Source organism: Bactrocera tryoni, chromosome 5, assembly GCF_016617805.1.
Source record: "Bactrocera tryoni isolate S06 chromosome 5, CSIRO_BtryS06_freeze2, whole genome shotgun sequence".
In the NCBI taxonomy this organism is placed as follows: Eukaryota; Metazoa; Arthropoda; class Insecta; order Diptera; family Tephritidae; genus Bactrocera; species Bactrocera tryoni.
This window is the reverse complement of record NC_052503.1, coordinates 15154146-15171009: the sequence shown is the minus strand read 5'-3', so window position 1 is coordinate 15171009 and position 16864 is coordinate 15154146. Positions and strand designations below refer to the sequence as shown.

The 16864-nt window shown below is 33.0% G+C and overlaps 1 protein-coding gene across 12 annotated transcripts in view; it reads left to right on the top strand.

Moving 5' to 3' along the window:
* LOC120777356 (chromosomal serine/threonine-protein kinase JIL-1) overlaps positions 1–16864 on the top strand; it is a 34485-nt gene that overhangs the window by 7707 nt on the left and 9914 nt on the right. For all 12 annotated transcript variants that reach the window (XM_040108624.1, XM_040108622.1, XM_040108621.1 and 9 more), the window contains 2 exons: positions 8403–8471; positions 9951–10084. In XM_040108624.1, coding sequence (XP_039964558.1) covers positions 8403–8471; positions 9951–10084 — 203 coding nt within the window. The remainder of the gene's footprint in view (positions 1–8402; positions 8472–9950; positions 10085–16864) is intronic.

Genomic DNA, 16864 nt, shown 5'->3' with positions numbered 1-16864 from the left:
CCGCTTTCCGTATCTTGTTGCAACTAGAACATATGTATATAAGTATATTCCGAATTTAAAAAATCCGTATACTTACCAAATTTGACGCAAACAGCAAAAAAACTATTGGGGCTCGTTTAAGTTTTGGTATTTTGATAAATGCTTTACCAAGTTTACATACTTATATCTATATATCTATACATATATACTTTCTCTTCCGTGATCGCGTCTCTCACGCATGTCTATTATCTTATACATATTTACATATGGTATATGTAGATACGTATGTAAACTTCTTATTTCGTATACACTTTGCTTTGTTTGTGATTCCTCACTAGATTATCTTATGATATTTTAAGCTCACTCATGCATCTGTTTCTTCACACTCTTCGATAAGTTCATAGACATACACATCTTCGAATGCATATTTTTATACATACATACATATATACAAACGTTTATATGCCTTGGTTAAATCTATTTCTGCATTCGGTTTTTATTTCCTTCTATTTTTAGCCAATTTGGTGTTTTTGTTTACCAGTTGCACTGTTTCTACGGTGGCATTATGTACATTAGCAGACCAATACATACATATCTATGTATAATCTTTTCAGTGTGCATAGATATGGTATGTAAATATGTACATATGTGGATTTAGACATATGTACATAATGCGGGTTTTGCTGCTCTTATCAATCCAACTCTTTGTATTTTATGTGGTAACTTTGTAGATAAATATTTGCATGCATGTGAATGTGGTTTATGTACATTAAATACAAACATACATGCATATGTATAGTTTGAGTACAAATATTTTTAGTCTAGAAAATATTCAAGCAATGCTGTTAATGCTTAGCTGCTCGCGACCGGCAGTAAAAAGGCATCATAGATTATTCTAAATAAGTGTCTTTTTATTTTTTTAACCTTGAAATAGTGAGTTGATAAGGCGTTCCTTGCCTCTGAGATAACATATTTCTATCTAGTACTTACATACATGTACATATGTATATTACTAAATTTGTAATACAAATTGTTGTTTTGTTTGTGGTTGAGTTATTCATTATCAATTCTCAAATAAAATACAGATATCTTTCAACTAGCACTCTTCCAAGTGGTTTACCATTACATGACGAGATTTTTATCATTGTAAAACGATATTCGATTTAAAGAAGGTATCAAAAACTATAAATAACTAATAAATATGTAGTCGTTAGTATATGTTTAGGGATCTTAAATCAACTGAGTTAACAATTTTTTATAGTAAATATTTTTGTTGTAAATAATGAAAAGGTCTATAACTTTTGTATACAGACTTTTTGCAAATAACCCTAAAATTTATTTATATTACAATTTTATTATTTAAATTGGAATTAAATTTTATTAATAAAGAAACAAGATTTGTTGTGAAGAATGATTGACGCATAAAATATTTCAGATCGATATCTCCAAAACCAGTGCGAATATACAGACGAGCATTGGCTAAATTGACTTGGCTGTTTACGCTGTTCATTTACTATTCACCCGAATGCCTTATAGAGCCTCTGCATAACGACGTTTTCTTATACTATCCCTCTTAAGTGTATAATAATATACAAATAATGATTCATTTGAGCCATGATCGAGTCATATGTACTTACTTATAACACTAATGTACGAACGCGGTAACCTGAGTTTCCCGATGTTTAAGAAGTGACAAAGCGGTCGGTAATAAAATCATATTAATATTTCAAATGAAATAAAATAATGTTTATAAAATAACAAAAATGTTAACAGAAATGAAAGGATGTCATAAAACGTATTATTACTGGCGATGAGTCTTGGATCTATGCTTACAACCCGGAAACAGATGTGAAGCTATTCTTAAAAGAGGCTGGAATTATGGGCCGACAACTTTTAGTTTTCGTATTCGCCTAGTTTAGCTCCGTGTGACTTCTGGCTATTCACCAAACTCAAACGACCGCTCCGGGGAAACCTTTTTGAGTCAATTGAAGACATTTCACGTGAATCGCTACGCGCATTGTAGGCTGTTCCGGAAATTGACTTTAACAAGTGTTTCGAAAATTTAAAAAAGGCGATTACTTTCAGAAAGACGACATAGATTTTGAAGAATTAATTAAGAATTTTAAAATTATGAACAAAATCTTACTATATTTTATCTTATATAGAACTTCATTTAACAATATTGTTTGGTTGATTATCACAACACATTAAATAAAATTAAAACTTTATCCGGTACAAACTGATTCATTGACTATATTTGGATATTTAATATATGTATATGTACGCACAAACATACACACTTCAAATACCTCAATATACACCCACACACATATTAATACCCACATATCTACATACAAATTTAGAATAAACCCGTGCGGATGAGCCACAAAAAGGAAATATTTAAAAGATTCGGTATCAATGACACGACGAGAGCGTCCAAATGTGCGAGTGTGTCAAAACAATATACAGAAAGAGAGTCAAACGTGCAAGTGAACGAGTGCATGAACTTCGACAAGGCCACCGCAAATAATTTTGATTAATTTTTTTTCTAAGTGTAAATAATTGGCAATTTAAATAAGACAAGAAGTGTGTCGGCGACTAAATGGAGTGCAATGCTTTTATGGAAATCCATATCACTTTTTTCCGAAAGGCTTTCATTGTACTTAATATATTACGTGTGCTTTTAATATAATTCATTTGATATGACAATGTGATTTATTGCTCGAAATGAATGCTGGCTTTTATCGAGCTCATGCTATTAAAATCTTTGAATTTATAATTTATTTACGAATACGAAAAATTACATTAGAAAACAGGATCGACTTAAATTGTTTGAAATGTGCTAAGTCGTTTCATTTGTGTCCTATGGGGTGTGCTATTGTGTACGATCCAGTTCTTCGAAAGTGTTTACAAATACAGACAATAAACAATATTTAGAAAAATGTATGCGGTTCAATAACCGCAAGCAATCGTTTCATTTAGCCACCAATCACTGTCTGTGCGGTCGCTAACAATGCGCATTTTAATTCACCACAATCATCTTTTTCGTAGAGAGGCGAGAGCGCCGATTTTGTCACAGTAAAATAATTTTTTTATATTGGAAGTTTTACGACATATTTCGCCTTGGTTAAAAGTGGAAAATTTTTTATTGTGTATATGTATAATCCTAATTAGCTTTTTATAGTGAAATGAGTGGTGTCACGGAAAATAATAATGGAAGAGTAGTAAATAAAAAGTTTTTATGAAAAAAAAACAAATTTTTTAATTAAAGACGATTTTTTTATGCTTGTGATATAATTGACATTTAACATAACATTTTGAAGTAGGTTAAGATCAATCATATGAATATTGAACGTGAAATAATACATCACGCAATATAATAGGTGAAAGCCATATTATGTTTACTTGTTTATTTTTTTGATATGTGGCAACTCTATTCCTTGCTATGTTCGAATATAATATTTTAAAATAAAAGAAATTTTTTTTTGGAAGGCCTTCCGACGTATTTAGTAATAATTGCGAGTTTTTTTCGATAGGTGGTAACTCTATCATAAATATATTATTTCTGAAATAAAGATTTGCAGTACATATGTTTTCTGTTATATATCACCTTAATTGCATTATAAATCAGTGAAATTCCTCTTAACCAGGCACTCACCGTCACAGGGTTCTTGTCTGGCTAACAGAACTGTAGCATATGTATGTAGATTACCAAAATAGTGTCCGTGTCTGGTCATTGGAACCTTTTCATATCCGGTTATAGGAATCTGTTTTCTTTCAAAATATTAAATGAAAACGTATGTATGTATATATTCCGGGTACCGGTGGAAACCCTAAAATAAAGTATACTTTTTCGAATTTTTAACACTTTATTTTAGAACAAAAAGATTAAATATAAACTGCGATCCACCCATTAAGGTCGATGGTTTTTAGCATCGCTCGCGAGAGAATCAGAAAAATAAATATTATCTTTTTTTTTGCAAAAACACCGAAACTATGCATGTATACTCTCTTGTTATTTTTGTTGTTTTACATATAGTGAAACTACATACATACATATGTATATGTGTATGTTTGCATGCAACTCAAAGTCATCTGTTTGCACACATGTTGCAAAATCAGCAGACAATCAGAAATATATTTACACTCGCATGCATATAAATAGTAAAGTCACGCGAAGAGCAGCAACTGTTCGCGCTATCACATATTTGTTTTTGTATTTGTATGTTTTACATAACAACAAGTCACTAGTATCCACAAGTCATCAGGGCAAAAAATCACAGTGAACTGTCTTTTGAGTTAACGGTAGTGTGTTTTCATGAATTTATATATTTTTAAAACAATTTTTTTATTAAGTTGGCCTTACCATCCTTTATTAAATAGTTAGTAAAATTTAATGTTAAATCATTTGGCTTGCAAACGAAAATAATCCAAGCCATAACGAACTTTAGTTGGTCCTTTCAAATATCTATATGCATTTATTACCTAGTGCCATAGATTTCTGCTAAACCTTGCAAATTCTCTCGAAGTTGTTATTTGTCTCTGTCGCTCTATCTCTCATAAATGATAAATGGTTCCAACTGTTTGCGGCGTTGGGTGGGAAGATAAGCAGTAACAGGCATGTGGAGATAATATTCCAGTATTTCGTCTCTTCTTCTTCTCTAAGCACTCACTTTTTGCCTTTATTATTTTCTGCTTCTTTTCCCGTGTCATTTCATGACAGTTGGCTTCTTAAATATTTCTTTCATCAAAGTGATTTGTCTGCTAATCTCCCGCTCGTCCATGGCAGGTGGTATTCTTGTGTCTTTTATGTACCCATTATGATACTCTCTTTAAAAAGTGTAATTGAAACCAGTTGGAAACATCAGCCTATGTTTGGTTGCTCCAATTTCAGCGCAATATGTCCAGTGCACCATAGCACTTATACATATTTCCCATTAAATCCTGTCTCCAAATTACTTTCATATTTCCTTCGTTCTCTTCCTCGAGCTGAACGTAATGCTGCACTTAGGTCAACGTCCTGTAACACAGCGAAGATTTTCGTTAAATACTTAATAAGTAGAATTAAAAGGTTGAGAACATAGAGCTTAATTATGAAAGTCAATTTTAATATTGTTTGTTTTCCAAACTTGTGTGTGTGTGTACTGCGTTTTGGGCCGTAGGCTCAATTCCTCCAACCAGTCAGTGACAATTTTTGGCAGCCAATCAGCCAAAAACCGACATGCTCGATTGAATAATGTTTATATTTTACGTTTCACGATATATAATCCGAGTTCGGAAGTTGGGAATTCTAATCCTAATAATTTGAGTTCCTGGTCGTATACTAAACTAAGGTCAATATCATTTTTCGTTCGACATATACATATGGTGTAATAAGTGATCGAAAACTTATACGCCTATTCGAAGCGTAAGCTGGAAATTTTGATTTTGTTATAATTCTTTGCTAAATGTTTCACTGAGCTTCTCTGCTGTGTATTTTAAATTTGTTGTTCATATTGAGGGTTCTAATAGCTTTCATGGACCAGTTTTTTCCTTGCCGTTTCTAAAGTTTCTCACTTCGTCGGTATATAAAAGCTATATGCTATTGCAGCTATAAGTTTTACAGAAAATCCACTATAACAAGCCATTTTTACATTAGCTCTATTTACAGGAACTGGTCCATTAGTTTTTGATATATCGACCTGAAATTTTGCACATGTTCTTTTCAACCCAAGAAGCTGTTCATTTGTCGGAATCGCCGATATAGGATCAATATTTTTATTTTTAAGCTTTTCTGAGAAGCATTTTCGTGCCGTTTCGCAAATTTCTCATTGCTTTTACTAATCATTCTCCGTTCTAAAATTTTTTAGAAAAATATTAAATTACGTTATACATTTTTTACCAGCATATTTTGAGTGTACTTTCATATAGTACATAAATTCATATATGTATGTATGTTCTATGTGATTGTTTAACTTGAAGTTGTTTTCCCTACTAAGGTGCTTTAAAGTCTACTGACTAAAAAATGGACGCAAGCAATTATAATATCTGTGGTACATTGACTTTACTGCGGCTCCATGTTAATGACCTTTGCATGAGTCAGATGTTTCAGATGTTTGTATGCACGCGATTGTATCGTCCTTACTCATTTTACCGTTCACGGCACGCCAAGGCTATTGCCGTACTACTTCGGCTGTTTCTTCGGCAGCCAATCAACCAATGACCATGAGTTTTACTGTGCAAATTTTTCATCACTAAATTTGCATCCTTATGTGTGCGTGACTCTCAAGCTTTTAAAGGTGAAAAATAGAAATTGAGTACACTGTCAGAAAATGAAAGTAAAAATGTTAAATCATACTCAAGCCAGCTTCTGGCTCTTAATCGGCGAAATTTGCGACAGCAACCATTAACATACATATGGATGTATTAACATCCGTATATGTATGTATATATTAACTTACCTCAAATTGACAAGTTGTGAATAACAGATATGCATATGTGTCGACTTATTTTGGTTTTGTCTGTCTGTACGCGCCGTGGAAAATATGGAGCATGCAGTGTTTTCTCTCTCACAAGTTGAATGTCACATGCAGACAGTGTCCTTGAGATATTGCCGTGGACTTTTCTGTCAATTGATCAACAACAAACACACCGAAAATTCATGATAACGCCACAATAGTTGGAGACAAACTACATGTGCGAGCCTGTGTACCATATACATATGTATGTACATATGTATGTACATTATATAGTTCTATTAACGAGTATATACATACATACATAAATACAAGCAAACATATAGCAGTCATATCGTGCTGAGCTCACTCCCAATGCACCTACATTCTTCGCCTACTATACTTCAAAAATAAATTGCCTTGATTTGACCTTTGGCGATGCAGACGACGACTATCATAAATAAATAAATAAACGCTTGTGCATTTGTTGTTGGCCCATCTATCATAGTAGGTATGTTGGTGTATATTTCTCCAAAGGATTTAGTGGAATGTAGGCGCTTACAATCGTATACATACATACATACCTTGATACTTGTAGATTTTAATTTTATATGAAAGCTTTGTACATTTCGTCCCACACGCAGCCAAGTCGCTTGACATTTCTTTCTATGGTGGATATGGCGGCTCGCTTTAATGCATTTATTACTAAAAATATCTTCTTTATTTTTAATCGGTGCATAATAGTACCTACGCGTTAGCATTGAAAAACAGCAGTCACTTGGCACTGCAGGCTCATTTGGGGCTGGGCGTGTTTATCTATGTATGTGTAAGTGGCTAGCATGTCGGTAGGAAAAAGTGGTGAAGGTAGAGAAGGGTTGGGACATTACAAATTTATGTTTATTTTTTATCTTTTATAAGAAAAAAGTGCATCAAATCCTTTCTTGGAAATATCAATCTAGGATTCTCGTATGGATCTTCCAATATTTATATACGAACAATAAGAACCCCTGAGTATATTTTCTTAATATATTTTATTGTTGTTCGCTAGAAATAGCTACTAGATCAAGAATTTTAAGCTCCGAAAAAAAATAGGTTAGGTCGATATAGATCACGCCTCACCATATGGCAAAAAGCAGTGCAGATCACTTTTCCGCCTAATAGAGCAGCCTTTGCCGTATTCGCAGAAGCTTTGTCGGGATAATGCCACCATTCTGAGTGTTTTTTGGTCTCTGGTGTAGATTCATTCGGGCGGCGAGGCTTAGTACTTATAGGATCGCTCTTTTAGTTTATCTTATAACTTGGTAGTATTATAAATTATTATATTCTCTTGAAGTCAGATACAGAGAATGTGGTAAATGGGGAAGCAATTTCGATAGATTTGAGTCTCGTGGAATGTATCAATTGTAAATTCATCGGCATTCTCTTTGCACAGAGCTTTCACACACTATGTAAGGCTTCTCGGAAGAGATTTCGACATATGTAGTTTTGATAGATTCGAGGCTCGGTGCAATGTCTCAATTGTAAATTCGTCGGCATTCTCTTTGCACAGAGCTTTCGCACACTTTTACCATGTGCAGATGGGTAAATCTAAAATTATAGTGATGACTTAAAGTCAAGTTTAAAAAACTACATAGTCCCACTCAGTTTAAAAATCTAAATACGAGCCTACTGAAAAATAGTATTAATTTAAATAAAAATGTGTAACTGAAAGAATTTTAATTGTATTAGATCCTGATATAATTAATTGTAGCTACTTGTTTGTATACTCATTTCCGTTCTCTCTACCTCGGTTACACATGCCTTCATCTCCCCATCTGAGCATAGCATAGAATTTATCGATTACAACACAAACTCAACGCACTTTAATACGATTATTTACCACACTTAAGTTATAATGTTAAATATCTCCCCCTTTTTCACAGTTCACTTACATATTGTTTGGTGTAACTCCTTTATTAAATTACATAACTTTTTTCTATCTTTTCATAGGTACAGCAACGGAAGAGGAAAAAGTGAATTTGTCACATTTCAAGCTGATACGTGTACTCGGAACTGGGGGTAAGTTATCAACATACAATCTACATATTTTCATACATACATATTGATGGTGTGTAAATTATAGAAATATGTACATACATACATATGTATATGGGTGAAAATATGCTGAAGCAAATAGAGGTTAGATACAGCATAGGATAATTAAATAGTTGTGTTTCAATTGCTTTGGTTTGGGTAATGCCTGCTCGTGTCAATTGATTAATAAATTCGTTAGTCTTCTATTTGATTATATCCTAAACAGTGTATATTACGTTTGCCAAGAAGTTTGTAATACCTAAAAAGAAACATAGAGACTATAAAATATACATTGTGACAATAAAGTACCACGAAATTGTAATTTAAAAATTTTCCGAGTAAATGAAATTTTAGAAAATGAATTTTAGAATATTTTAATAAGTTGCTAGGACTGTCCTTAATTACTAAATTACCAAATATGAGCGCGTTTTCAGCAGCTGCTTAAGTCGGTACATCTCTGTAGTGCGTTGCGATTTTAACAATGGATAAAAATATCGAAGAAAGAATTTGACTCAAATTTTGAATTTCTAACCGAATTTCGAGTACAGAGTCGTTGCAAATGTTGAAAAGGGTTTACGAAGATTCAGTTTTGGCAAAATCATAAGCCTACGAGTGGTACAAAGCCTTCAAAAACGGGAGACCGCAAAATCGTTGAAGACATGCCTCGTTCTGGACGACCTTCGACCTTTTCAACTGATAAAAATATTTAAAAATTGAAGGATATGGTGCTTGAAATCGTCAGGCAATTTCTAGAGAGAAGACAAGAGAACTCGACATCTCTCGCTAGTCCGTTCGATTGATATTGGCGGATATTTTGGGTATGAAACACGTTCTTGCTCGACTTTTCCCGATAAAGCTGATTTTTTTCAAAAATAGTATCGTAATCCCACATTCATGGCATGATGAGACATGGTTTTATGAGTTTGACATGCACACAAGTCAGCAATTATCGGAATGAAGGGAAAAAACGAGCCGAAACCAAAAAACCCACACCAAAGCAGCTCAAAAATCAAATAGATGCTCATTGTTTTTTTTTTCAATATTCGTGGTTTGGTGTGTCATGAATTTGTTCCGGAGGGGCAGACGATCTATAGGGAGTTCTATTTGGCGGTATTGAGGCGTAGAAGAACAATAATGGCCGAATTTAAAGCCAAAGAAGCAATAAATACCATCGATTAACCACCGTATTCACCAGAGTTTTTGTTAGTAATTTAGAATATCAATCAAAATGGTTGGTTAAAAAATGTCTCTAAAAAGTGATTACTTCATAACATAACAGTTATGTTTAGTTGCCCATCACTGTCGCTACATACATATGTATATACCTACGCAGTCGAATTGCCCACGTTTCTTAGTATTATATAGTATTATTAGCAGTACAATACAAATATATTTACTATATTTTTGTGTTACACAAGCCCTACGAATGCACTTTGTTGATATTTTGCATATTTTTTCTTTCAGCTTACGGTAAAGTGTTTCTCGTGCGTAAGATTGGTGGCGATGATGATATGACATTGTATGCCATGAAGGTGTTAAAGAAGGATACAGTGGTGCAGAAAAAGAAGACAGCCGAACATACCACAACCGAACGACAAGTGAGTGTATTGTACCTATATAAATATGTACTCAGTGCGTTATTAGTTGATAAAAGAATATTTAAAAAACACATAAATAAGTGGAATGATTTCTCAAAAAAGTGATTCTTTCATCAGCAGTTACATATTAATGTCTCTGTCTTAAAATATATTTAAAAAATAAATTTTAAATGGGTATACAAATGAGATGTACTTGTGGAAACGGGAAACTTTGCAAACCAGAATCGAAGATAATTCTATAATTATTGTTTAACACGATTTACACAAACATTTGTATAAACATATGTATGTACAAACTTTTAATATTCATAAGCATTTATAGTACGTCTATTCTCTTATTAAATGTAAAAACTTTTGAATTCAAAGAGTGAACATAACCTCAAAATGGTTTACCTTTATTAAAATAACAAATTTGAAAGAGTTTAATTTCCCGATATTTGTCCATTGAAAGTATGATGGGCGTTTTTTTATCTATGTATGTATATACTTTCTACTTTTTAGTTCTATACGTACTTTCATATTTCATATATTACCACACATACATACATACATATGTACATACATAAGTTATAACAGTACTTTAAACCAAAATTTCAAGTCAAATTCTGTGTGCTGCTCATGTTTTCGTTGTTTTACTTTTTATATACATATGTATGTACAATATTTCATATATGCACAGTCATATTTTACTGCCTTTGCTGGCAATTCCAGTTATGCCAACAAGACTCTTTCCCCCATTTCAGTTACACGATCTTCATTTCTCTTGGGTATTCTTGAGCTTTGCTTATTTCTCCTTATTTCTCTTCTGGTTTAATGTGATTTCGGTTTGCTTGTTTGCCATACTTTGGCTTTTCACTACTTTGATTTTGTGCTTTTTTACGCATTTTTGTGTTGTCTTTGGATTCCGGTTGAGTTATATTGAGTCCCGTTACCTTTTACCGGTATTTATTATAATTGAACGTAAAAGTGTGGCACACTGCTCCAACATACGTCAGAGTAGAGGTTCACAACTTGGTGGATGTATACTATACATATGTATGTATGAGTGATTGTGTGATAACATGCCGGTTCTTATGGTCTTCGTTTTCAGTCAAGTGAACACATAAAAACGCCAATTGGCTAAAACTGTTACCAAGCAATATAGTATACTACATGTGTACATGCTTACAAACTGTTGAGATGAAATGAGTGTGGCAAGTGCGCCTTCTTTCTCATCATGTTGTAACAATTTTCACTGAAACTCTCTTTTTTGTGTAGCCATGTATGATTAAGCAGTTGGTCTTTGAGTATTTCACAATTTGTACTAAAATTATTTCAAGGGATTAAGTTCTTTCTTCGGTTTAGTTGTCATGTCATGTCAAAAAAATCATGTTTTTCGTGATTTTTTTTTTTTTTTGAAGAGGCATTCTTTATTTAATAATTTAAAATAATATATGTATATTTATAGAGTTTAGCGTAATTTAATAATCGGCGATACATTTTGAATAATTTTGGATTTCCTTAACCCTGTAACTGATCTCCAGCAGGTCCTCGGAAAAAAACTCTCTGATGGTAAAAAAAAATCTGCTTAAAATTATCTAAAATCCAAAAAAAAATATTCTTACAAAAGATGAATATGAGTTATGGACCATTTTTTTTTTTAGAAAAAAGGTACTCAGAGTGACTTAAAAAAAATATTTTCAGAAATCTTTGCTCTATTGTTAGCTGACAAATACATATGTACATATGTATATCGAGTAAAAATTTGAAGTCGACAGGCCGGTCGGTTCAGAAAAATTTTCCTCACCGACTTTGAAAACAATGCTTTGGAAAAATCACTTCTAAAGTTTTGGTAGTGGATATAACCTCCTAAGTTCTTTTCTAAATCTAATTAGCTTTGACTAAACGATAAATGGTTTGAATGCAAACTACTGTGCATTGGTATATTGGCTAATGGTATCTAAATTCTGCCAAACTTACTTCTTACAAATTTTTATCTATGAAAATTTGACACTTTGCTCTCTCAATTTTTGAGTGGAGAATACTTTTCAAAATTCTCCAAACGACATTTTTCAAAATTCACATTGTCGAAAGTGCTTATTGTTGGAGGGCTTGTGTTACTCAAGTAATAGCCTTCGTCTCTTGGATATTTCGACCCTTTTGGCACCGTAATCTATCATTTACTGTAAAAATTATTGCGGACCTTGAAAAGTGTTGTTTACTCTCATATTTCTAGATATTAAAATATCTAACAGAAAGAATATTGCACATATTTTAATCACCTACCACAAGCGCATATATGTACATATGTACTATATTAAAAAAAAGATCTGCGAAAACATGAAGTGATAAATGTATAATTATAGCTAAACGTGTTAGCATAATCAGATACTTAACGTTTATATGCTATTTTACTTAACACATTGTTTTGCTCACACTTATCCATCAATATATTTTCATATATGTACATATGTATACATAAGCTTGTGGATAAATATAAGCTATTAATCAGATTCTGATAGGCTGTGATATTGAGTTCTGTCGCTTTTAAGGTTAACATGTTATATACATACGTATACACTTGTTTGCTTATACATTTGTATATTTAAATACATACTATGTATATGTATAGTATGTACAGACACGTGTTAAAGCATTGGAACAAAGTTTTGATAGGCATTATTTCAAGTTGACCCACATTTCGGTGAGTTTTACCGCTGGCGGCGTTTATACAAATGCATACATACATATGTATGTACATTTTTGTGTATATGCCCAATTATAACCAACACATGCATTGAACGCCGGCAATAGCAACAGTCATTTACAACAATAACAGCAAAAAAAGTACAAAAATACATTTCTACGTTTGTATGTATTAAGTAAAAGTATGATTGTTGGCGCAAAGCTGGAAGAGAAATAGATCTAATCTACGAAATAAAAAATTGTGTCTGTGTAGACACACAAACATTCATACACAAGTTTAAACATACATTGTAGATATAGTTAGATATGTACATATGTATGTATAAGAAACTGTTGAGAGAACAGTAAGCAACAGCAATCAAGTTAACAAACAAACAGTTAGCACGTTTAAGCTACGAATCGAGTCTAAAACGTAGACTGTAAACTGCAAATGAGCGATAAGCAAGAGTTGCGATAAAAACGATGAAGTAACTTGTTCACATTGCCGTTATGACCTGTGGCTGTGTTGGTGCATCTTCTCGAACTCTGAGAGCGTTATTTTCCCAAACTTTTGCTGGCATTTTTTTATAATTGTATACATATACATACATATGTACATATGTAAGTATGTATGTAGTAGCGTATTCGTTTTGATTAGCTTTGTCGTTGTGTTGGCGCCTGCAAGAGTGTAGCGTAATGTGCGATGGAGAAAATAAAGCGACCGTGTTGACAGCTTTTACTTATTTTGCAAGTAATAATTACAGTAATGTGCTAACTTCGTAACTAGCAACTAATTTGCAGAACATTTACATATACATATATGTATTTAAATATATGTATGTATGTACATACATATGCATATGGCTATATATCGACATACATACTTAAATGCACATGCCGCTGGCATCAACAGTAAACTGGAAAAATTTGTAACAATGCTGTAATTATAAAGCTTCTAAATACAAACAAATATTTTATAAACATGTACATATCTACAATCATATGTACACGTGTAAAGAAATAAAAATACCGGTTGATCAATATTCATTCGGACTGACCAAAAAATAGATTTTCAGCTATTTTAATACAAATCTTTATTATTGCTTCTCAGCCAATACAAGCTGTTATAGCCTCGGCTTGCTTGGTCTTCAGTGCCTTCATCGAATTTAGGGTTTTCAGGCTCGGCTAATTTTTAAAGCACCATTTGCTAGATTGTCGGGCAGTTTCGACGTCATATTTATAAATCCACGTCTCCACCAGTAATGAGGCACTTGATTAATGTTTTCAACTATGTTGTCAAGGTCCTCTACTCGACTTCACTTGCAAAAGGTTACAGGGTTTGTCCGGAAGCACTCTCAGAGTGATTTCCAAGCATTGAAGGCATCACGGAAGTCATTCTCAGGAATAGCCTTGAGAGCCGAGGTGTATGCTGCTTCGATCCCTGTCGTCTCAAAATTCTTGCCATCGTCCATTTCAGGCAAATAAAAAAGTCCGAAAGCCACATCTGGGATGTAGGGCGGGTGCGGAAGCGTTGGGATACCGGCTTTGGTTAGGTAGCTGTTCACAAGAAGGGCCAATCGGATGCGATGTCTTGTCGGACCCGATTGACCCTTCGTTGGGTCTTTTGAGGACTTCTACGTAAAACTTTGCGTTGACGGTTTGTTCAGGAGGAATAAATTCATCGTGAACTATGTCTTTGATGTCAAAAAAGACAATGAGCATAGTTTTCACTTTGGATTTGCTCATTCACCAGGGACCTCTTCCCGAAATCTGGGTAAGCCTGCTTGATCATATCAAACGTCTCTGTCGCAGATTTACCGAGTTTCACACAGAATTAAATCGAGTACCCCTGTTCTAATGAACGCTCCATTTTCCATTTTCACCACTCACAGAAACACGTCGCGTGAAAATGTTTGTCCTGACTCTCCAGGTGTTCGGAGACAGTGTTTTGTCACAATATAGTAAAGGCTTTCTAAATTTTTATATAGCACATATAAATTACGTACGCATATACATACATATGTATCTTTAAGGTCTGGTTTTTAAAAATAATAAAAAACCGTATTTATCGCTCTCGTATTGCAGTGTATAGCATACAAAATCCGCACGAAAATTAATACAAAGCGTTGATAAGAGAATATAAGAGAGTTACGAGTTAATTGATCACTCAGATAACAGTGATAATTATACTTCAAGCTTGTTAATGGCGTTCTGTAGACTTTTGATTATAAATTAAATTAACACTAGAGAAAAAGTATAGTATATAGTATAGTGTACAACTTTCGCAATATATAAGTATTTTTGTATATAGTCTTCACACACTGAGAATTTGTCTCTTTAGCAACTGAAAGTATTACTGATTATTTTGAGACGGGCTTTAATTAAAATAAGTCATAAATATACATATATTTTTTTAAATTTTTATGTTATGTTTTTTATTAATCTGAATATTTGTTACTTTATTATTTGTTTTGTTTTTTTATATATAATTTATTTAATTATTTATTTTTTGTTTTTTTTGTTTTATTTTAATAATTTTGCTTTTAATCTTTCCACTTGAACGCCTGATTACCACAAAAATACATATATATTTTTTTAAATGGCTTAAAATGTAAAATTACCCTTAAAATACATTTTTGTTTTATAAAATTTTGTTATTATATTATTTTTATCACAGAGCCTCTAAGTATGTTCAACCGCATTTGCTCCAATATCAGCTGATTTGTTCTTTTTCCGATTGTTGCGTTCCACTTACACAGTAACCCAGATTTGTAGTGTTCTGTTGGCCTGCACACCGGCAATTTGCCGGGAATTTCTTTAATACCAATGCAGTGCAACACTACAACTTGGCGGCAAATATTTACAGATGGCTTTCCGCATAACCTCCCGCACTGCTTTTAACCACTTGTGAATTCTTGCGCCAACAAATAGTGCATATACATATGTATGTATGTATGTATTTGTGTGTGTATGCGACTGCTATACTTATGTAATTATGTAAATCCACCATGAATATACATACATTCACACATATTTTTCTTACTACAACCGATAAAGCGACGAGTATCTCGACTTCGATTTTATTTTCGCAATTCAGTTGCCTATGTATAATTTGTTTGTACACAGATAAGTATGTTTGCGTATAGCTGTACTTTTTTATTCCACCGTTCCTCAGACTATAATTCATGCAATAATTATAGATGCATATGTACATACATACATGTATGTATGTATATAAACACATACACATGCCATATACTATATGGTACATAGTTGCATATATAAGTGCATACTTCAGTCTGTATTATTTTTAATGAGCGTCGGAGAGTATGAGTACTTGCTTACACTGAGGAACCTAGTAAAGATATACAAATCGATTTCATGAGTATTTGGGTGTCTAGCTGTCAAATAATTTCTTTGTAACTTCGTCAATTTTTTGCATTTATAAAGTAGAATAGATGACTTTTTCGGATGACCGTTGATGGATATTTGATCGTGCTTCATCCCTTTTTGGCGATATCGTCCAACCGCTTCCAAAAAATTTATTTAATAAGAAAGCTTCTCAAGTTATACTCGTAAGATTGTGATTTAACGCTGTCTACCTAGGAGAGAATATTAAAGAAAACTTAAAAAAATGGGGATTTTTACCACGGGAAAAATAATTGAATTGCGAGTTTGCTTGAAATTTTGCGTTTCCAATGGAATCACGACTATGGAATCGTTAAAAATATTTTAGAAACATTTAGAGGCGCAACTTTATCACGAACACAAGAATTTGAGGGGCACAAAGCATTCAGTGAAAGGCGTGAAGACATCGAAGACTCATGCGAGACGTCTATTAATCTCTATTAATGACTATAAAATTGGAAATGTTAAAGAAACACTGCTTGAAAACCGTTGTATTGGCATCAGAGAGATAGCAGACGATCTCAAACACCTCTTATGGGGTTACATTTATTTTCTCAAGTAAACAACAGCCTTTTCAATAATTTTTTTCTCATATGAAAAATGAAATATTTTATTAGAATTTTTTATTGTTACAAGCATACACTATTAACAAAGAAATTCTGAAATTTTTGAAAAAAAATAAAAATATTTTAAGCTCGGCCACTGCGA